We start from the raw sequence: 22,614 nt of genomic DNA on the forward strand, positions 1-22,614 counted from the left end.
GCATTGCTGCAACTGCTAATGCGCTAGATCCTCTGTCCGCCCTTATGAAGCACCGCAAAGGAAAGCCACCAAATGTGTCAGTGTTTGAACCCAAGTCAAGCTCTGAGGATCCCTTTTTTAAACATAAATGCCGATTTTGTGCCAAGGTCTTTGGAAGTGACAGTGCTTTACAAATTCACCTCCGCTCGCATACAGGTGAAAGACCTTTTAAATGTAACATATGTGGAAACCGCTTTTCCACAAAGGGCAACCTGAAAGTTCATTTTCAGAGGCATAAAGAGAAATACCCTCATATTCAGATGAACCCTTATCCTGTTCCAGAATACCTCGATAATGTGCCCACCTGCTCTGGAATCCCCTATGGGATGTCACTGCCGCCCGAAAAGCCGGTCACAACCTGGTTAGACAGCAAGCCTGTTTTACCAACTGTCCCGACTTCCATCGGGCTCCAGCTGCCCCCCACTATACCTGGTATGAACAGTTATGGAGATTCTCCAAGCATCACTCCCATGGCCAGGTCACCCCAGAGGCCTTCTCCTGCCTCCAGTGAATGCACTTCTCTATCCCCAAGCCTGAACACTTCTGAGTCGGGTGTTCCAGTGTCTGCCGAATCCCCACAGCCCGTTCAGAGTGGCTCATCTCTGACAAAAGCAGAACCTGTTACTTTGCCTCCCACGAGCACGCGGCTTGGGGACCTTTCTGCAGGTGGGCAAGTTTCCACAGCTTCCACGTCTTCAATTCCTACTGCTGTTACGGACAGCAGCGTTGCAACAAGCCTCCCAAACCCTGTGCTTCCAGCAGTGTCTGACCAGTTTAAGGCAAAGTTTCCATTTGGTGGTCTGCTAGACTCTATGCAAACGTCAGAAACCTCAAAACTACAACAGCTAGTGGAGAACATTGATAAGAAGATGACAGATCCAAATCAATGTGTTATTTGTCACCGTGTGCTTAGTTGTCAGAGTGCTCTCAAGATGCATTACAGAACGCATACAGGAGAAAGACCATTTAAATGCAAAATTTGTGGACGTGCCTTTACTACAAAAGGCAATCTAAAAACGCATTTTGGAGTTCATCGAGCAAAGCCACCACTTAGAGTACAGCACTCGTGTCCCATTTGTCAGAAGAAATTTACAAATGCGGTTGTTCTTCAGCAGCACATTCGTATGCATATGGGTGGGCAAATTCCAAACACACCGCTACCAGAGGGCTTCCAGGATGCCATGGACTCAGAGCTTTCCTATGATGAGAAGAACGTTGACACACTGAGCAACTTTGATGATGACATTGATGAAAATTCTATGGAAGAGGACCCAGAGATAAAGGACACTGCAAGTGACTCATCCAAACCCCTTATCTCTTACTCTGGGTCATGTCCTTCTTCACCACCTTCTGTGATCTCCAGTATTGCTGCTTTGGAGAATCAAATGAAAATGATTGATTCTGTCATGAACTGTCAGCAGCTGACCAGTTTAAAATCCATAGAAAATGGATCAGGGGAAAGTGACCATTTGAGCAATGACTCCTCGTCGGCCATTGGCGATCTTGAAAGCCAGAGTGCAGGCAGTCCTGCAATGTCAGAATCTTCTTCCTCCATGCAAGCTCTGTCTCCTGTAAATAGCAATAGTGAAAGTTTCAGATCAAAGTCCCCAGGTCTCAGTAACCAGGAAGAACCACAAGAAATACAATTAAAGACAGAAAAACCAGACAGTCCACCACCAGCAACTGAAAATGGAGGCGCATTAGATCTGACATCCACCAACCCGGGAAGACCAGTCATCAAAGAGGAGGCTCCTTTTAGCCTGCTGTTCCTGAACAGAGAACGTGGTAAGTTTAAAAGTACTGTTTGTAATATCTGTGGCAAGCCTTTTGCTTGTAAGAGTGCATTGGAAATTCACTACCGCAGCCATACTAAAGAACGTCCATTTGTTTGTACAGTCTGCAATCGTGGGTGTTCCACTATGGGTAATTTAAAACAGCACTTACTGACGCACAAATTAAAAGAGCTGCCTTCTCAGTTATTTGAACCCAACTTTACTCTAGGTCCCAGCCAAAGTACTCCTAGCCTGGTCACCAGTACAGCGCCTACCATGATCAAAATGGAAGTGAATGGTCACAGCAAGCCGATCTCTTTGGGTGAGGTTCCCTCGCTTCCAGCTGGAATCCAGGTTCCTGCTGCACCACAAACAGTGATGAGTCCGGGGATCACCCCTATGCTGGCACCCCCCCCTCGCCGGACTCCCAAGCAGCACAACTGTCAGTCGTGCGGGAAGACCTTCTCCTCAGCAAGTGCACTGCAGATACACGAGCGCACCCATACCGGTGAAAAACCGTTTGGTTGCACAATCTGTGGTAGAGCTTTTACCACAAAGGGGAATCTTAAGGTAAGAGGCCAAATAAAACTGTAAAGGCTCGGGGGGGTTTAAGGCAGTGTACTTGAACTTAGCAGGTTTTAGTGCTGTTTGTCCCAAAGACAGGAGAGAAGGGAGCTTCAAGGAAATGCTTGCTGTATGGTGGTGCATGTTATGCTTCCACAGTGTTTAAGATAGGGACTGAAAAGTGCCTGTGCAGACTTTAACACTGGTTCTGGGTGTACATACATGCATCTTGTAGTTCACCTTACAGATGTGATGGCACATGCAATCAGCTGATGGATGCGTTCTGGCAGTTCTTGTGGACCAGCAGTGCAAAGTAACCTCACTATAAACATGAAATGCAGATCTCACTCAGTTCCTTGGGTGCCTCTCTAAAATTTCCATTTTCTATTCTGCTGTGCAGCCATTGCAGACTTTAAAGCTGCTTCACACTGATTTACAGCAGGTTGCTACAGGACTGACATCTCTTATTCCCGCAGTCTGGTTAACCATCAGGACACAGCCTAGGGAATATATTTTCAATGTCCTTTTAAAAAATATTATATTTAGCAAAATAATTGATGCCTCTGACATGAGATAAAATACTATGATAATAAAGAAAGGGAAAGAGCAGAAAAAATGTCCATCTCCTAGTACTAGTACTTGGTAATCTTCAGCATGTGAAGGCTTCCAGCTTACATGGGAAATTGTCTAACCTAAGACGATACGTGCTCTTTATTCTTGTGGCGCTGCATTTGTTTTCACTGAGAAGAAGCAAATGCACATCGAAAAATTACTACAGAGCTGGGTTTTCTTAGTATAAGTTGACTGGGCCTTAGAACCATGTCTTAACTGGAACTGGCTTGTTTTCAATGCAAACTAAAAGGTGTTTTTTAAAAAAGCAAGTGATACTGTAAGCAGTAGAAATTCAGGCCAGGTGCCTTTCCAGAAGATGCTAACTTGGGGGTGCTTCTTGTCCCCATTTGCTCCACAGGTTCACATGGGAACTCACATGTGGAATAACGCCCCTGCACGCCGTGGCCGCCGCCTCTCCGTGGAAAACCCCATGGCTCTGCTCGGTGGCGACGCACTCAAGTTCTCAGAGATGTTCCAGAAGGATTTGGCAGCTCGGGCCATGAACGTTGACCCCAGTTTTTGGAACCAATATGCTGCTGCTATCACTAACGGTCTGGCTATGAAGAACAATGAGATTTCTGTCATACAGAACGGAGGCATTCCCCAGCTCCCAGTAAGTCTCGGCGGAGGCGCCATCCCGCCTCTCAGTAACCTTGCCGGTGGCATGGACAAAGCTCGCACGGGCGGCAGCCCTCCCGTTGTGGGTCTGGACAAAGCAAGTTCTGAAACAGGAGCCAGTCGTCCATTCACCAGATTTATTGAGGATAATAAAGAGATTGGCATAAATTAAAAGCATTCATTCCAAATAACTGTTAGACCACTACTTGACAAACACTTGTCCTGTTCCATGTACAGCTTTTGAAGCTAAGCATTAGTTTCCTGACCTAAATGCATAGGTTCCCTTTAAAGTTTTACCCATAGCAGAAATACATAACTTTGTGGCTGCTGAAAAGTCGTCTTGCAAGATCTGCATGGTACTTCTTTCAACAGTGAGTTTGACTGTTACTGAGAACTTTGAAACCTTTCAATTTAACAGAAAACAAACAAATCATGGGATAACTTCATTAGAAAGAGGCTAGTCTACATCCACTGTGCTTCTTACAAAACTTACTATCACCTGAGAAAGGGGGGCTTCATTATGGCATTCTGTCACACTTTTTTGCTGGTTTTGTTCAAATTAGTTAGAAACTTGGACTATGTTTTTAGGAATCTTAAATAAGTGATTTAGTACCCCAATGCTGTGTATTATTACAGTATCCTTGTCTGTAGTATTTATAATGTTAAGATTATGCGGGTAACAGACAATATACTAGCCCCAAACTTAAATGAAGCTTTTGTACTGCAAAATACACCTGGCTATGTGATTTTTTTTCTTTTTTTTTCTTTTTTTTTTTTTCTTTTTTTTTAATCAAGTTTTGTTTATTATAAATAAGTGGTTTACTTCAATGCAGGCAAAGTTGTGAAGTTTTATCGGGAAAGATAGCATGCTTTTCATGTGCAAGTACCTGTCAGTAACAAACCTTTTTTTTTTTTTATTTAAGTATTTGTAGCTGCTATGTGGACAGTTGTTCTATTAAATGAAAAAAAAAAAATGTAGTGTGGACTTTAGCTCAGTGATTGGAAAACAAGTTACAGACAAACCTTAACACCATAAATTATTCACAGCATTATAAAGAGTTGTGAGTAAATACTCCATGTTATCAAAGCTGTACAATAAAGAGGTAATGTTTGTATAATGTGGTTGCAAACTCCTAATTTATACTGTTGCACTTTTAGTATTTTGTATTAGGGAGGTTTGTCTATAATTTGAAGCTGAACAAAGATGTAAACTATTTTATAAATAGTACTTTGACTTAAGGAATAAGGGGGAGAACCCTGTTGCAGTTTCTTGTTTTAAGGTTGAAGAATGAGAGATCTCTGTTTAACTAAGCAGAAAAGCCGCAGAGAACTTAGAAAATATAGGGCCTGCCATTTCTTAAATGGAAATGATTCATTTAACTTTTCTACAAAGCATACTTAAAAGCGTGACCACCCACCCCTGACAGAATTCTGATACATTTATCTTAGGAGTGTGATATTAATACAAGCCTAGGATAGAGGAAGAATAACATTGTGTAGGTTTAATTTTACTGTAATCTGTTCTGTCTCTTTCACACATACCCACAAGAAAGATGTCGACTGCCTAATAACACAGAAGCAAAATAATAACTTCTGGGCAGCATGAGTGGTAGTAGTGTACAAATATTCTGCATTTCTTTCCAACTCCTGCTGATTATCTTCTCAGATTGCTCCAAAGCACAATGTACTCTGATTAATCAAATATAATTTTATGTTGATGGCATTGTTTAAATTACACCTATTAAATAAAGGGAATGGTTCCACTCGTAAGCTAGGCTGGGGATGCTGAGGAGACTGGGGCTTAATCAAAACTTGAACAGTAAATGTTTTGCATACTACCTCATTTTTGTGCATTACAAGCATGGTGGAGTTGACACTATGAACTTCCATCCAGCAGAATTGCTTGAGGGACATTATGGGTAGCTGGGTAACAGCACAAGGAGTTTTATGCCCCTGAATAAAAAATCAGACAGTGAGGTCTTCTCAGTTGAGACTGAAAAATAGGACAATCTTTCTTATACAACAAAAAAACATTACTGTAAGAGGATGGATTATTTCTGCCATCATGTAATGGAGAGAAAAGATGTTCAAAGACTTATTAGCTTTTTGTTTCTATTGGAAATGAACAATGAACTCTACAGCTCCATTTTCTACAGTGATGAGATTGAGATATATAGATATATATATCTATATATAAGCAAAATGATATATCTGAAACATCTCTACAATATAACATCTTTTTTGCCACAGTGTGTGGGTGGTTAGGGGTGTTTCCAAGCATTGAAAAAAAGAAAACTGAGGTGGCTTACTGTTGCTGTATGTCAGCAATTGAATGTTTTTATTTATCTGTGTCATTTTTGGTGTGACTTTTTTTGTTAGTATTTGATACCATGTAGTGTTATCTCTGTTCCCTAAAGGATGTGTATAACTTCAAAAAAAGAAAGAAAAAAAAAAAAGAAAAAAAAATGAAAAAGAAAAAAAGAAAAAAAATATGTAAAGTGTTGTAAATAAGATGGTTGATGATGGTACAGTAAGACTGATCCCATTTTTTATTCAGGGTTAGGTTATTCCTCTCTGCATGGTGAAGAGAGACACTATTTTTATACTGCGATACCATGTAGGGCTAGGAGCCTCCCTGAACCAGCTGGGAATTGTTACCAAGATCCAATATTTTTTATTATTAAATCTTGTTGGCTTGACACATCTACTGATTGAAATGGATGTCTTAGTCTAGGTTACTATTTTTGTCATATGGAATTGAATAAAATGCAGGATGTAATATTATTTCTGAATTGCGTTCCTTGATTATTCTAATAACAGAGCAAGATAGGAGACTAAGGTCACTTGTGGTAGATTGGTGTCAATGACTTCTAATCGTCACATCTGAAAATTGGAATAAGGTCGACACCTTATATTCAAATGCTATTCTAATATATATTAACTGTGCAAAGGGGTAGAATTATTGAAATATCTTTTCCAACGAAAATATATTGTAAGAGCATTTCTCACAAGACAGTAGAAGAAAAAATATTTTGGAGAGGGGAAATAGCCTTTGGAAGGACTACTGTTTCAAATTGACTGCTTTCTGAACATTTATGTGCTGTCTACTAAAAAATCCTCCTTTTCATGTTGTTTAAACATCTGCCTAATATTCACAAATTTCTCAGGAGCAGTTCAAATTCTAAAATACAAAAAAAAAAAAAAAAAACAAGAAAAAAAAATTGACAACTCGCATCCATTCATTCCAAATGACATAACCTGTACATTTAAACCCATAACTTTGTTTCTTCTCTTTTTCCAAGACCCTAATTTATCAGAGCGTGTCTAACTTTAAGCAAATTATTTTTTTCACATCGATTTAAATGAAAGTATTTACATTCTTAAGGTTAGGCATGTGATTAAGTATCTCCTGCAAAAAAGCTGTATGTTTGAGTAACCTTTAAGCTGTTATAATCCAGTGGTGAATGCCTGCTGCATTTAAAACAGACAAAAGATAAATAAAAGATAAAAATCTGTATTAATCATCTTTCAGTGGCCTTGTTATGAAGATACTTTGTTTTATAAGACCTACCCAAAAAAGGTAGGGATTTCCTCTGGTGACTCAACAAAGATTTGTGCTTGTGTTCTGCATGCACATCCCTGAGGCTTGCTGAGAGAAAACCTGATATGCAAAAGAGAAGGAAAGCAAAGGAGTGCTGATAGTTACAGTTCTGTTCAAAACACAAGAGGAAAATTACTTGCCTTCACCTCCTCCCCCCGCAAAAAAAGGATGAAAGTAGAATGGTATCTATTTTTAAATATGTATGGGTTACTTTTTTTAATTATAGGAAGACATTAAATAATAAAATGTGCTACACAGATAAAAATGGTCCAAGTCTGCTTGAATTGCAGATGTTAAAAAATAAAGCCATTTAGGAACTCGGTATAATTAGAAAAATTGCTGCTTATGATTTTTTGAGGAGAGGGAGAGGCTTTCAAACACTTATATTTTTTCCGTGAGTTATTAGAGAACATTTATGACAAATGATTGACATAACTACTTCTTTACCATTTTTTTTCTTTTGTATATACTAGCCTTCAATATATTACCTGCTCCTTTAACTATTTTATCCTTTCTATCTTGGCTTTACTTTGTTCTGCTAAAGCTGCATTTGTGTTGGTTTTGTGCTACCTTTAATTAACTACTCTGCCTGTGCTCTGGAAGGCACCATGTTTTACTTTTTTCATTTTTCTCTAATGCTGCATAAGTCAAAAGAACTGTCTGGTTTTTTATATCTAGGTATAACACTAGCATAATGAATGACGAAGTCATCAGTGATCAGGTATGTGCATAGCTCACAGGATATGGTAACAAACGTGCCATTCATTCTCCTTCCGGAAGAAGGCATGAAGTTTGTTAATGTTGCTGGTATAGGGCAGTCACAGGTGACCCAGGAGGATGGAAGTTCTGATCCTAATTTCACTGCGCCTGCCTATACACCACCAGAAACTCCATGGGCTTCAGTGGAGATACTCCAGGTTTATACTGGTGCAAGAGGAACCACTTCCGGGTTCAGATGTCTTGCTTGATATGTCATCAAAACAATGGCTAGCTATATAGTATATTAAAAGTATGTCTAGGCAAATCATTCTGGACTTTATTTTTAAAAAAAGAGAAAAGAGAATACATATATTTTAGTACATACCACAGGATTATCCCAGTTTTAAAGGAGGTCCTGAAAGCTGAATCTAAAAAAAAAAGAGATGACTGTGCCCCTTATCATAGAATTTGATGTCATCATATGAATAATCAGGCCTTTTTCACATAAATGAGTTAAAGAACCTGTAACTTTTATGCATGGAAGTAGAAGAATGTGAGAATCTTGCTACAGCTCTGCTACACAAGGTAGGCAGTTGCAGGGAAATGCCTTCCCTTTGCAGATATTAAAGGTATCAGCAGATCAATGAAAATAAAAATATGTGTTTGTGCATGTCACGGCACCAGTGTATAGTAGTTTGTTTTTTTTCTTTTCACAAGGCAGAATGGCTCAATCAATGGACAAAGTGACAAATGTGAAAGCCAGCAGCTTTGGCCTGTGCCACTGACATATTTTAGAGATGTGGGCAAGTCGCTAATTAGACTCTGATTCTGCTTGAGAATTAGATACTTCTGGAGCCTCTGGGCATTAGGGAGTCAACTCCCCCTTACAGAGTCAGCTAGCACCTTGTAGTATTGGGATGAGTCACCCCATCAGTAAAGATGGGGTAATACTTTCGTACCTACCTCACAGGGGTGTTGTGAGGAATAGTTTTATGTTTGTACAGTGTTTCAAAGATGGAAAATGCTTGGTATTATCGCTGATTTTAGAGAGTTTACAGTACATGTACTATTTATTATTTTTACTCCAGTAGTACCTATGGGCTCCAGTCAGGACTGAGAGGCCTTATCCTATATGTTGTACACTCACCTACTTGGGATTGATACAAAATTTTACTCTAGTAACATTTTCCAATGGAGGTATTTCATTGTCAAGTATATATTTGATTACTATAGTGGGTTTAATTCAATTATTTAGGTATTCAAATTAATTATTGGGTTTAGACCACAGCAGAGAATTATGATATCATGTTTTGTTTTGAGCTTGTATTGATTTTCAGAAAAAGTGCACCAATTTTCTATGGATAATCTAGAATCAAATCTTGCTATCAGTGGAATTCTACTGTACTTTTTGCTATTAAAGCTAAACATTAAAATAAATGTGTGTGTATATATTATTATACACCAATTTATAATATACATGTACTTATATATGTTTTAAATTTCTTTAGCTGCTTAGAATTAATTTCAAACTCTGTTTTGCATAATTTGCTCAAGCATTATTCATTTCAGATGCAACTGAAACATCATGAAATGGTGTTGGCCCTCAGTAAAGACACAAAAACTGGAAATAATGACAACAAAAGTCACATTGTCACTATGATGATATTTATGAAGGCTTGTGAGGGAAGCTTCTAAGTCTCAAATGTGTTAAAAACCTTCATAAAGTAATAAAAATCTTTATTTAGGCTATGTTGAAACAAACTATTATATCAGGATGAGTCACTTACTGTATATAAGTGTGTTAAAATAAATAATTAAATCATTCCAAAAGTAATGCTTTCTATTATTTGGATGTTGAACAGAAAGTAATTTGTTTCCCACATTGGCAAACTATATTTAATATTTTTTTTTTTTTACAGATAAGAATTATTTGATTTTCAATACTATGGCGAACATCCTCTTTGGCGACCCTTCACACGCTAAATATATTAGCTCAATTAATTCTGTTGATACTCTTGTCTTCTTTTATTTGAATGTAAGGAAAGTTTTGGTTTAGCTTTGTTTTATGGTGTACTCAATGATGTTAGCCCTAGTGATTTCACACAGGCATGTCACGGATGCAAGTTATGAGTAACAGTGGGCGAACCTAGTCTGATGAATCTTTCTTTTCCATCTGGCAATTATTGACATCTCTCCACCGCCCCATTCTGGTCAACGTGTCTGTAGGTTGTTGACTTCCTTGTGTGTCAATTAGCACCCATGGCTCAGCAATTTTGTCAATCAGCTGGCACTTGTTCTGCTACAATGCACACTTCATATGGGACCTATAGATATACTAACATAAGTGATGTATTTAAAACAGGCTGGTAGTGGAGGGTGTAAGTGAACACCTATGCTGGAATTCCTATGCCACTACTTGTCGTGTGCAGCAGATAAAATGTGTACATAAAAGGATGTAGTCATCAGGAGTTATGGGACTATTTCCATTTGGTTTCTATCAGTTCACACTTCGAATAATGTGTCTGATATAGGAGGTTTTGATTTTTGCTTTTTTAAGCATTCCTGGTAAGAATAGTTATAAAATGATACATCAAACAGGGGGACACACCTTTCCAGGTAAGAGTTTTGTAGGTAAAACTTCATTGAGACTTGCCCTTTCTTCTGCCCATTTTCTTTTAAATTACTCTTCCCAACATAGCTTACTGAATCACTTAAAAGTTAAAATTTAGCGCTTCACCTAGGTTTTAGTCTGCTGTCATCCCATTCAAAACAGGTTTGCTGAAACCAATGGGATTTATACTAAGACATTAGTTAATGCACCTAATGGGTAGCGAAGTCAAGTTCGCTGTGCATTTTGGAAATTTGCTTAAAAGAAAATTCTGTTAAATCTTCAAACTGGCAGTACTTTCCCTTACTCTGGGCAGCCCAGTACTCCACAGTTTACCCTAATGACACGTGCCAACCAGTATTACACATTGAAAGGATTTTTCTTTTTTTTTTTTTTTCAATATATATCAAGCATCCTATAACAATAGATCAAATTCCAGCCTAGCAGAAGTTAGATTAAACAAGGCTGCTAATCTCTGCATCCTACTTCTTTCCTCTTCCCCAACCCCTACTACCTTTGTGAAGCAGTTTGCCAGTCTTTCTTCTGCAATAATGTATCTTCTACTGAGCTTCTGTGAAGTAGCACTGCTATGCTCATTTCTTCGGTTTCATTGTCTACCTATGCGTGGCCATGTTCTTCATGTTTTCATGTTTTTCTTTTAAGGTAGTGTTAGATTTGTCCTGTGCACGTATCTGTCTTTGTATTATATTGAGTTTTTTTTTTTTTTTTTTTTTTTTGAGGCCAGGTCATGTTGTCCCTACTCACATCTCCACCTAATTCCACCTAATTCCGATTAATTTCTCTTGTTGCGACTAGGAGTGGAAAATGTTGCACAATATAGCAAAATCCATCACCCTGAAACTCAAAAGAATTTTAACATGTTTGTCCAGCTGGGATTACTGCACACTCACATATTGATGCTGTCAAGTTTATCAGCTTCAACTCTGTGTCTATGGTATGTGTAACTAGTTCCACTCTTGATTCCTTTATAGCTGGAGACTTTCAGGCTGATCTTGGTTTTCCGTACTTTTAAAAAATAACAGCATATTAGTTTTCCCCAAAAGATGTATCAAAGCTACATTTACTTAGTGGTTTTCTGTGCAACAAGCACATTGTAATAAGGAATAACTAAACTTTGCTATTATTTGAATGGAACCACTCACATAAAGTGCTGAGACAGAATTAAAGCTCAAATGAGTACAATAGTAGCTTTTTCTTTCTGCCTTTACATCTCCAGTACTAAATGGGAGAGAAATTATCATATATCACAGGAAAAAAAACCAATATAGATATCATGACAATAGCAGTGTTCAGCACAAAAATGGGCACAGTACCAGAATAAAAGAAAACACAAAATATAAGAATTTGTGATACTAGCACGAGATTTTTAAAATACACATAACAAAGAAGCAGAACCATACTCCTACGCAGCTAACACAACAGATTTTCCTAACAATCATGATTTTTATTTTTTTCACAAGGATTCACTCCTTTGAAGTCAACAAGAGCATCTGGGGGAAGCTGAGTGGTGTGACCCTCAGTGCAGCTTCTTGTAAAACTTTCTCATCAGCTCAGGAAATGCTTCTGATTTGGCATATTCAGTCGTTAAGGTGGGGGAACTCCTGAAAGCTGAAGGATCGTCTAGTCAATGTTAGCATGTGTGAATATCCCAAGCACATTTCCAGCCTACCCCTACTCCATGGTCTTAGATTAAAATGGAATATTTGAGTATTTCTAAAGTTTATCATAGGGCTCCAAAATAGGAATGAAAATGACCCTTAGCACATCCTGATAATCACAGCTATAAAAGGCCTTATTCTAATCTCTTATAGCTAGCACAGGTATTATTCTAATTTCTACAGAATCACTCCTGATTTACACTGGTATGAGCAAAATCAGATGGTCTTAGTGACTGTATCATCGCTTTTTCATCAGAGTAAGCCACTTGTCTTTTTTTCTTAAACTGCAAATCTTTCAGTGCACTTTTACTGTTAAAATTTAGAGTACATACTGGCACAAACATATTATAGAAAAGGTATACCTATGCTACAGTATGTAACAGACCTGGGCTCATTCTGGGAGCCACCTGGCCCAGCAGAAGTTGTGTCTATACCATTTCAAGCCCTTTTGCACCCTTGGAAAAGGATAGTTACATCCAAAGTGAAGATTTGGCTTGGCCCTTGGGTATTGGGTAGGAGTGTGTCCCTCAGCCCATGCCAAAACTGCCTGGAAAAGTGTTGCTGACAGATGGGGCAACCCCTGACCTCCTGCCCTGGCCATGGACAGTTCGAGGAGACCATCAAAGCAAACATTTCTATCCTGAGGAGGGAAATTTGCTTTTACATGGAGTCATTTTCTATTCTGCCTTTGCATAGCTGTACTTCTAAAGTCGTTGGAATTAATTCTTTATCGAACCACTCCTTTTGCCATCTTTCTCTCTTGCCACTAGGAGTTTGACTCCTCTTATGTGGTTTCATGGTTCATGTCTCATGCTCTTGGGAAGCTGGGCTCCTTCCACCAACTCTCATGTGTGAAAACAGAATCACTCCTTGTAGGTTTCCTGAGGAGTTTCTCTAGATTCAGAAAAGCAGGCAGAACACCTTTTAGGATTTGTTTATTCATTGGTTTATCTAGGTATGTTATCTAGTCCATCTTATTTCAGCATAAGAACACATGGTTATTCAAGAATAATATTTCCTGAATACTTGTGTAGACAGAGTAGTCCCTTAAGGAATGAATTCAATTAGGCTAAAATACACTATGTAGCAATTCAATAACAAAAATCCTGGGAGGCAGGGGAAGAAGAGCCTTGCCAATTGCTTACACACAGTATGCTGGATGACAACTAAAGAGTTCGTGCTGTGGCATATTTGGCACATGCTGGCCTATAGTTATGCCTAGCAACTCCCAAGGTTTAAGCTGTTCCTTACCAAGGTTTTAATCAAGAAAAAAAAAAAAAAGTCACATGGTTAGAAAATTAGTAAAACAATAGGCTTCCTTTAAAACCTCTTTGGGGACATTCAGTCTTACAGAATACCAGCATCTAAGAAAATCAATTTATCTTCCATTTTTGCCAAAAAAAGTGTCAATAGGTGTTTAATTTACCCTAAACACAGGCTGTTGGATTCAGAACTATAACTAAACTAAAACCCACTCCCAAAACCTGAAATACACATGATTTTGCAGATTTGACTTGGGAATTGCAATAGATTCAGCATTTAGTCTGCATTTCTCATTCCTATTGTTAAAACACTTAAACGTTCCTTCTAAGAAGGTCGATTACATGCATTTTAAAGGGGCTAAACATTCTACCATGTTCTTAAAATTATATACCTCCACTGTATATTCTTTTGAGAGGATAAAACCTTGCAAAAATGCCTATAAATCTTCTTTGGCTCTGCCTGTAGTCCAGTGAGACTATTCTTCTCATTTTCCAAGTGCAATCTCCTCTAGAGAAACATATCTTGTAAAATGTAGAGGCATTGCTCATTTTTTACAGACAAATCCTTCAACATTTAAAGCCTACTTCAAATCATTACAATGACTATTCAAATGAAAACAAAACCCAGAACCTGGCAACACTACGCTAAAATAACATAGAATTGAAAGATCATTATGCCAATACCCCAGTGTTATCTGCTGTTCAAGCTCCTGTTCTTCTGATAGCAAAGGTATTCTGCCTGCCAGAGCATTAAGCATTCTTCTGCAGTTTCTGAGATGGTGTCTGCCAGTCAAACCTCCTGACTGTTGCTGGGGTTAAGTCTTTGGAGGCTTGAGACATTGATACGGATTTCTTAGCATTGGCTTTTATGGAGAATGTTAAAATGTAAAGTTTCACTCAAATGCTTCAAATGAATTGCCTTGTTTTACTTGTCTTGAGTCACAAACAAAAAACTTTGTCTAATTAAATAAGAGCCAAAAGCAGATTTCAGCTGCTGAAATCATGCCACGGCTAGGGATCTGTGCTGAGATGCCGTTCATGGTCTACAAAGGTTAGAACTTGGCCACTGGGTTGGGATCCTTGAGCCATACCGTATCTGACTGCTGAACAAACCACCCAGTAAAAGAGCAAGACATTAACAGGGTGTTGGAAAACAGGAAAAATCTCCTCTTGCTCCATTTCAAAACAGAGATATGACTGTTCTCCTGAGCACTTCAAATCTATGTGCTATTGTTTTCATGATTACATTGTTACAATACAGCTGAAGCTTTGCCAATGATTTTTATATGGATTTTTCTTGTTTTGTTTTGAACTCATCTATGTGCCAGTTCATTAACTTGGGGTAAGCTTTTCTCAGCTTATATTTGACTTTTGCTATCATTATTCTAACAACTGGCTTCTTCCCATGTTGTTTTGTATCCTGGCAATTTGTATTTTTCTGTTCACAGTATGTATTCCTGAATAACTAGCTGTAGCCTAAGTGAAAGCATTCAGAGAAATAACGAGCACCCATCACATTGCTGGTTTTATTTGCTTAGACATCAGATACTGTATTCTTTTATATTCTTAGTTTCAGCTGCACTGGCTAGGGTTTTACCCATTTTTTCTTTTAATGTACACCCTTAAGTAGGGGTGCAGCCACTAAAATGACCTCATATTTGATAGCTGATACTGTGTTCTGAAACCAAACACTCACTAGCTTGTGCCCAACTCTGAAGCTATATTACTCCTGGAGTGATGTATACTCATTATATATTTCTCTAGGAGTTATTTTGTGGTTAATGGGTAGGAACTGGGAGGGTATTTTTTTCTCCCCAAATGACTGAGATTTTAGTCACTTATTAAAAATTTGCTATCAAAATGATCAGAAAAGGTTGTTTAAAGTTATAGCAAAAGCTGGAGGCAATAACTAGCATTAAGTAATGTAGGAAGCCTTACCACAACTCAGAATTAAGTAAGGAAAAGAGAGGAAGATGCATGGGATGAGACAGAAGAAGAGAAGAAAGGAGGGAAGGAAATGGAATGGTGATATAAAGAAGTGATGTAGAACTGGGCTGTTACACATTTAGGAAAAAGTCTTTATACAATGTCTACAAAGAAACAAGACAGCAGAAGTAATACATAGTGCATATATGTTGCATACAGACTGCATATTTTTTCATTTTTTTAACTGCTTGATTTTGTTTATATGCCTTAATACAAACTTAACTTACAATTTATTACTTTTTCTCAGTATTTCACATTCTGAAAACCCTGGTTTTGTCTCAGTGTCAAACTTTAAAGCTATAATTGCTTCACTGACTGCTATAAATGTTGGCCTATTGCAAGTTACATTAGTACAACAACAAATTACATGAGCTCATTCTGAATATATGAAGTGCATCTCAGCTAAACAAAGCACTTATCCAGGACTATCAGTAGCACTTCAGGTCCCATTGCCTATGTTCTAGTCTCACAAAACTGGCCTTTGAGCCCTAATGCAAGGCTCAACTGTTGCTGTAACCACGGCAAACTGTGTATTTGATGGGTTTGTTGTAATGTGTCTTTATTTTCTTTGAAAACACCGGTAGACCTGCCACAGGCAATTCTTCTTTTCAAGTGCTGCTGGACAGATTCAGGGAGAGATTTAAGCTGGGCGGACTGGTGGAGTCCACCAGACTCAAAGCAGATTTACTCGGCTTGTGTCTTCAAGAGACAAAAAGGCTGAAAAAAAGATGGGGAAGCAGGCAGCCACACCTCAGAGATGATGGAAGAAATGTCATAGGGATGTAGGAAAACTCAGCAGAGCTTTCTTCTTCTTAGTTAGTGAACTGGCTGGAATGAGGACCCACCTACGAGGCTGCTGTAGAGAGAGAACTGAATAGAACACACTAGCTCCGTTAGGGATATTTTTTCTATTTAAAAGCTTGTTGTAAGTGTTCATTCAAATAAAACTTATCTATCCTGAGCTTAAAATCTGAGGTGGAAAACAGGAAGAGGAGGAGGGAGGTCTGCCATAAAGCTGTAGTTGAAAGAGCCTTGTCACCTTTTGCACATGCAGAACCAGAGCTTTCTTAGGCCACCACCAGCTCTAGCAAAACTCAGTCTTCGTGTTTGTTCAGCCAGTGTACAAATCCAGCTAGAATGTAAGACCTATTTCTTCATGGTTTTGAGTTTCTGCAACTCCAAGTGTCTGCATGGGGTAGGGTAAGAAGGAAAGGAGGGAAGCTAAAATCTGTCCTAGAGTAAATAGTAGTAGTGGAGATCTGAGGTAGCAAAGAGGTGGAAATGGGAATATAGTTCCCCATGAGCTGATACTGCCCATGCTCTAGCAGGAGGTGAAGGCATTTCTTCTAATACGCAGCTTACTGCAGTTAACTGCCTCTAGGCTGATTTCTAACTTTCTGACAGCATTTGAAACTAATCAGGAAATGCTGTTGATAGAGAGTATAGGTTTCCACTCCTGTACACCTTCTTCCCATGAAAAATGGACTGTAACAGAGCCTGAGGTTGCATTTGCTTTTATACGGTGCCAGACACAACTTAAAATAGTGGTTGTAAAGAGAAAGCAACAAACTTTGATTCCTGTGGAGCTTTCCTCAGCAAGCGTGGTGGTTGAAGTGTTGTGTCAAAGCCATCACATATGCATCTGAGAAGCTGAGAGTGGGATGTGGGGAGAGGCTCACACCTGCCACCTCTGAGCCTCCCTGGGCCTGGATTACTTTCCCTTGGCAGCATAGTTAATGTTGCTGCTATTCTCTTCTGGGGAAGTATGGATGGAGTAGCTGGGAAATTTAAAAGTTTGAAATTGGATGAAATGAAAGTGTTCTAATCTGAGCAGAAAGAATGGATTTACTTATAGGCATTGGCCAACCCTGTTCCTGCACATGTGCAAGCATACATTGTACTTGTACTCAAATCAGAATGATACATTTTAAAACTATATTTAAAGAAAGTGCAAATAATTGTTTAACTACCCAATTTCTGAAACACCTGTATTTTCTACAATGATGACTTGTGTTCTCCTATGCCACCAACTTCTGAATTCAGCTGTCTGGGTTTTGCTTTCTTCTGTATCACTTGCTTATGCCAACTTTAGTATTGATCTGTCTATCTAATGCTACTGAGATCCTGAATACATGCGCATTTTCTACTCTCCCCCCTCTTTTTTTCCCTTGTAGTTACTGCCACTGTTTGTGAACCATTGTAACTCCACTTCTGCCGGTTTAATTAAAATTACCTATGGAAAACAAAGACATGAGATCTGGCAGTCAGGGAGCTCAGGGAGAAAAGGTGGTCTGTTACCGAATAAAGTGATGCTTGAGAGGTGCTATTCTTTATGCATCATCATGATCATCAGATAAGGAAGAATCATATGACACATTGCAAGAATGCTTTGAAGAAAGTGAAATTCTAATCCTTTCCCAACATAATCATAATGTTGTAAGTGTATCCCTTTATACAGTGTAAAATTGATTTTTCTTTCCTGTTAAGATCTGTACACTTTCTGTTCTACATACATTTTTCTTCAAAATTGCCTAGTTCTCAGTACATTGTTATTCTTTCCCTTCTCCTTTTGTGAAACCCATTCATTTTTTATTTATTTTATTTGCCGCTCTGACCCTTGGTAAGGTTAAAATGATTATTCAGCACTTGTGCACTGTTGAATTACCTGTCTTTTGTTCCATGGTCTATTTTGTTGTTAGTGCACTCCATAGACGTCTTTGGCTCAATTATCACTGATATTGTTAATCTCTGGGCTACTCAAGATGAATTCCCAAACTGTATAAAGATGACATTTGTCTTTTCTATTCTTAAAAGACTAATTCTTTTGACAGAAATCCAGGAAACTTCAATCTGTGAATGAATAAGGTAAAAAGGACATAGTAATGATGTGATACCTTTTATCACACTGACATTGTAACTTGATTCTATTATAACTACTCTTAGGAATCTAACTGATATCGTAGTCCAATAAAAAGTATGGCAGCCTTTATTTTATGTAACAAAAATCTAGCTTGTTCACATACACTGCTGGACCTCAGCTGTCAGAATTTGGTCAAAGAAGTGCAAAGGGCCATGCTCCATTCTCAGAAATAACTTCTATGTTTAGAAGTGTAGAGAGTCCCACAGATGTCCCAAGATATGAGGAAACTTTAATGATAAAACTATCTTGAGGGGGCAAACTATTGTACTTCTGAGTTTTCATGGGGAGGCAAGTGTGCTGGAATAGTGGTGTCTTAGAAACCCGCTGGACTTTCACATCAGCTTGAACTGAGTAAAGCTTATGGTTCTGTAGGTCCCTTTAGAGACCTTAACATACATTGGGGTATATGTGATTTGATCAAAAATGCCAAGAGCAGCACCCATCAGGAGCTCAAGGGAGATGACCACCCATAAACACTGCCGCTTTCAGCACTTAATGCACTCTAATACTTTAACACTGTAAGCCTAATGCATATGAAACATAGGTAGTAGGCAGATTTTTCTGTGTGGTCACTAATCTCATTATGGATTTAATACTGTAACTCAATGCAAATGTGAATGTTAATTTTCTAAACCCATTTCTTGCCTTCCTCCTGCTTTTCTGGCCTTCCACTCCTCAACCTCCCCATAGATTATTTTTTATTCCTGCCTATTCCATGTTTACCTGCCACAACTCTCCCTAAACCTTCTCTGTCACCTCACATCCCTCCTAAGCCCTGGCACAATATTCAAATCTAACACCGGCCTTTATAAAGAAATGCCTCACACCTTGGCTCCATTCACACTACCTGCTAAGGCAGGAGAAGTTGGGTATCTTTTAGACCAAGATTCATTCCCACTTGCAGAGCTTCCAACTGAATCTCCTGAGTGAACTAGTTATGGCCTTAGCCTGATTAAGTGGCTCAGATAGGACTTAGATACATGGCATGAAGGAGATTATTCAAAAAGGAGGATTAGACAGATAATAGTTAAATTGGCAGAGAGTCTAACCCTGTGCATGTGCAAGAGGGGACTGTCGGGGGAGATGTCAGGGGACTTCTCCCTCTTTCTTGTATGTGGCTGCTGGGACAAGATAGATGGGGAGGCCTGTGAGGTGAAATGGATGTGTGGAACTGAGTAGGGATTAGGCATAGCTCTCTAATGCCTCCTGACATAGCCAAGTTAGAGCACAAGAGTCCCACTCTTAACCTTCACAGGACCCCTAAAATGGGAGTGGGCCTAAAGTATTAAAGATTGATACAGACACTGTACTAAGAATCATCAGTCAATTTTTAGTATTTAACAAAATATACACTGATGGATGCGTATGCAATGTAGATATGTATCCATAGGACCTTATAACATGCTTTATGCTTGTATGGCTCTTTCATCTGTCTGAAACAAATTCGCTATGCTCCTATAAAAGTTATTTCCACTGCAAGTGCAAGAACAGCTAGGGTTGTTCTTTTGCTGTTCTTTTGTCTTTTCCTCTTTTTTTATTTTTTGGCAGGTGGTCCATGGTAGTGGCACCAATAATATAGAAAAATTTAAAGTTTGGCCACAGGTGCCTCAGTCACTTAGGACTTTCAGTAAGGCTAAAAGACTAAAGCTTCTATTTGTTAAAAGGATCATACTCTTACATTGTTTCTAAAAAGACCTCTCAACTGTCTTTGACTATAGCTTCTTTTTATTTAGTGTGACTTCTTTACCATTTTTTTTTCAGACAATGTACTGATCAGAGCAGATTTTATTTGTCTAATGCTCTTTATCAGGGTATTTTAAAATTTCAGCTGACTTGAAATCAAGCTGCTCTTTCCAAATTCATGCCCCATAGATGAAAACATTGCCTTCAACCGCTGCTTGCAAGGCTTTGCACATTTGAGATCCATTCAGCCTTTGCAATCCCTGGTTTCCTTTGTCTCCTAACTAGTTGCATTGTAAATGCACTCATGAAGTGTGATATGTTTACACATTGTTTACAGCACAATATGGTGCTATTTACAGTTAAACTGGGATTTTGTATTTTTTATACCTGGAGAAGGACCAAACCCAAGATCGTCAGAGAAGACAGATTCATTATGCAGACACATGCTCATGAGGTAGTGCTGAACCTGGCTCCATGAAAATGAGCATGACCAAAGTCCACTGAAGTGACAAAATGACTTGCCATGCATTTGAGCTTAAAGATATAACTGCATCAAGAAGTGCAATTAAATCCTTACCACTTACACGAAAGCCAGCAAGGAATACGACCCTGTGTCAAGCTGGGCTGTTGTCTCAGAAATCTCTCTGTTGCTTGCTTGCTTTATGCTGTGAAAAAAATAGAGGGCCTCAGTATCTTTTTCCACTTAATTGTGGCCTTTTGTGTTGGCTTCAAGAGAAGTCAATGGTTTGCTGAATCATTAGAACCATTTCCTATATACCTTTTTTTTTTTTTTTTTTTCCCAATCAGGTTGAACTCTAATTTTGACAGAACTGCAACCCAGAGTGTGATGCTTGCATAAAGATAATTTCTGAAATGTAAATGCGATGCATGAAAATTTAAAATATCTGCCAAATTAAGCACATCAGGATGTATTCCTTATGAGCCTCATTTACTTCTCTGCTATTTTTTCTAAGGCACCAGGTCTTTGCTCACTCAATAAATAAATCTAATTATTGTGGGGTGGAATAAAGAGTTTCTGTTTTTTAAGTTATCCTGACTGACAATAAAACAGCAGTGCTGCTCAGAAAATAGCCAAAAGCATTGCATTTATTCTGCTATTCCATTTTCTATGTGCTTCTTTTGAATGGTAATAATTTACTTTATTTTTAGACTGGATATGCTTGTCTATATTTACCCACACTCAGACTTTTCTGGTTTTGTTTCATCACATTACATCTAAACTCCTGAAAATATAGGCACAACTTCAACTATTTTTTTCTTTCTTAATCAGGCTTTTTTCCTCTCCATTTTTGTGGCTGTTGTTTGCTCCTCTTTACCTACTATAGACTGTTTAAATATTTTCTTTTTGTCCCCACACAGCCCTGTCTCAATCTTTTTCTTTGCTGTGACCACTTCTATGGTACTGTTGGCAGCCAAATTGTCTTCCTTCACTTTTTTCCACTTTTTACTTAGAGCCACTGAGCTGGCAAAGATTGCAGGAGCCCACCCATTGACTGCAGTGAGAAGCAGGTCAGCCCTCTCCATCTCTTGATCATGTATAAGGAAGAAGGACAAAATGCCCCAATGAATTGCTTCTCTGGGTATCTTCTGTGTCCTGTGTTCTTCGTATGCCTCAGCTTTGTGACCTTCTTGAGGCATAGGCTTTGTTTGGATCAGCGAGATAGGAAAAATACTATTTAATGTATCCACAAATTTCAGTGAGACCCTTACTCCGAGGGGGGCAAGGGGGAGGGCTGTCTTGAGATAGGCTTTCTCCTACTGTTTGAAAAATGGTATTTGAGTAACACAGATTACCTGAAAGGGGAATCTTGAAAAAAATGCACCAAGCAAAGGAAAAATAAGAGGTTAGAACATTTCAATTGCAAATCTTAAGAACAGCAGTTAATTTACCCTGCTAAATTTTTAAATGAAACATGTAAATGAAATAGTATTAATCATATTTTTAATGTTTTTTACCTAAGGTGAGAAAACAAGCCATGTTAACTTAGATGCCTGGTTGTCTAGGGCAGTGAGCAGCCACACCTGATTTGATATGACTGAAAGCACAGCTGGCCAGTATCACTGCAAAATAAAGGGCTAGTTTATGGATGAATAGAGATTCAAAGGAACTTTGATTCAGCAAAATAAAAAAAAATAAAAAAAAACACACAAAAAAGCCAAAACAAAACCAAACAAAAAACAGTAAACAAATGCCATTTTATGTTTCTTAATATTAGCAAAAATATCTTGCAGAAAATTATGTACACTTCAAAACTCTTCTCAGCTGCAACTTCGCAACTGCACTTAAGACTAATAGGCTATTTGCAATTGTAACTGAGCAAGCTTTGGCCTTCTGTGTAATAAGACTTTCCTGACTGCCAAATATTTACCATGTTATTAACTTTAGGCAAATGAAAAGAGATAATTTCAGCAAATCTGAGTCAAACATCTGAGTTTTCATGTAGTTTTAAATATTAATTTAATTAGTAGCAATGTTAAATCAAAAGGCTGTTCATAAAGAATATACCAGTGCTGAAACAGCAAATGTACATTAATATGGGAATAAATTGA

The 22,614-nt window shown here is 38.4% G+C and overlaps 1 protein-coding gene across 3 annotated transcripts in view; it reads left to right on the plus strand.

Moving 5' to 3' along the window:
* SALL3 (spalt like transcription factor 3) overlaps window positions 1-9,735 on the plus strand; it is a 25,867-nt gene extending 16,132 nt beyond the window's left edge. For 2 of the 3 annotated variants that reach the window (XM_005509816.4, XM_021297659.2), the window contains exons 2-4: window positions 1-1,824; window positions 2,041-2,381; window positions 3,346-9,735. The exon at window positions 1-1,824 is cut by the window's left edge. In XM_005509816.4, the coding sequence (XP_005509873.2) occupies window positions 1-1,824; window positions 2,041-2,381; window positions 3,346-3,777 (2,597 nt within the window). In that variant the 3' untranslated portion in view covers window positions 3,778-9,735. The remainder of the gene's footprint in view (window positions 1,825-2,040; window positions 2,382-3,345) is intronic. The other variant, XM_065052247.1, reaches the window with a different exon arrangement.
* The last annotated feature ends 12,879 nt before the right edge of the window (window positions 9,736-22,614 follow it).

Source organism: Columba livia, chromosome 2 (assembly GCF_036013475.1).
Source record: "Columba livia isolate bColLiv1 breed racing homer chromosome 2, bColLiv1.pat.W.v2, whole genome shotgun sequence".
Classification (NCBI taxonomy): Eukaryota; Metazoa; Chordata; class Aves; order Columbiformes; family Columbidae; genus Columba; species Columba livia.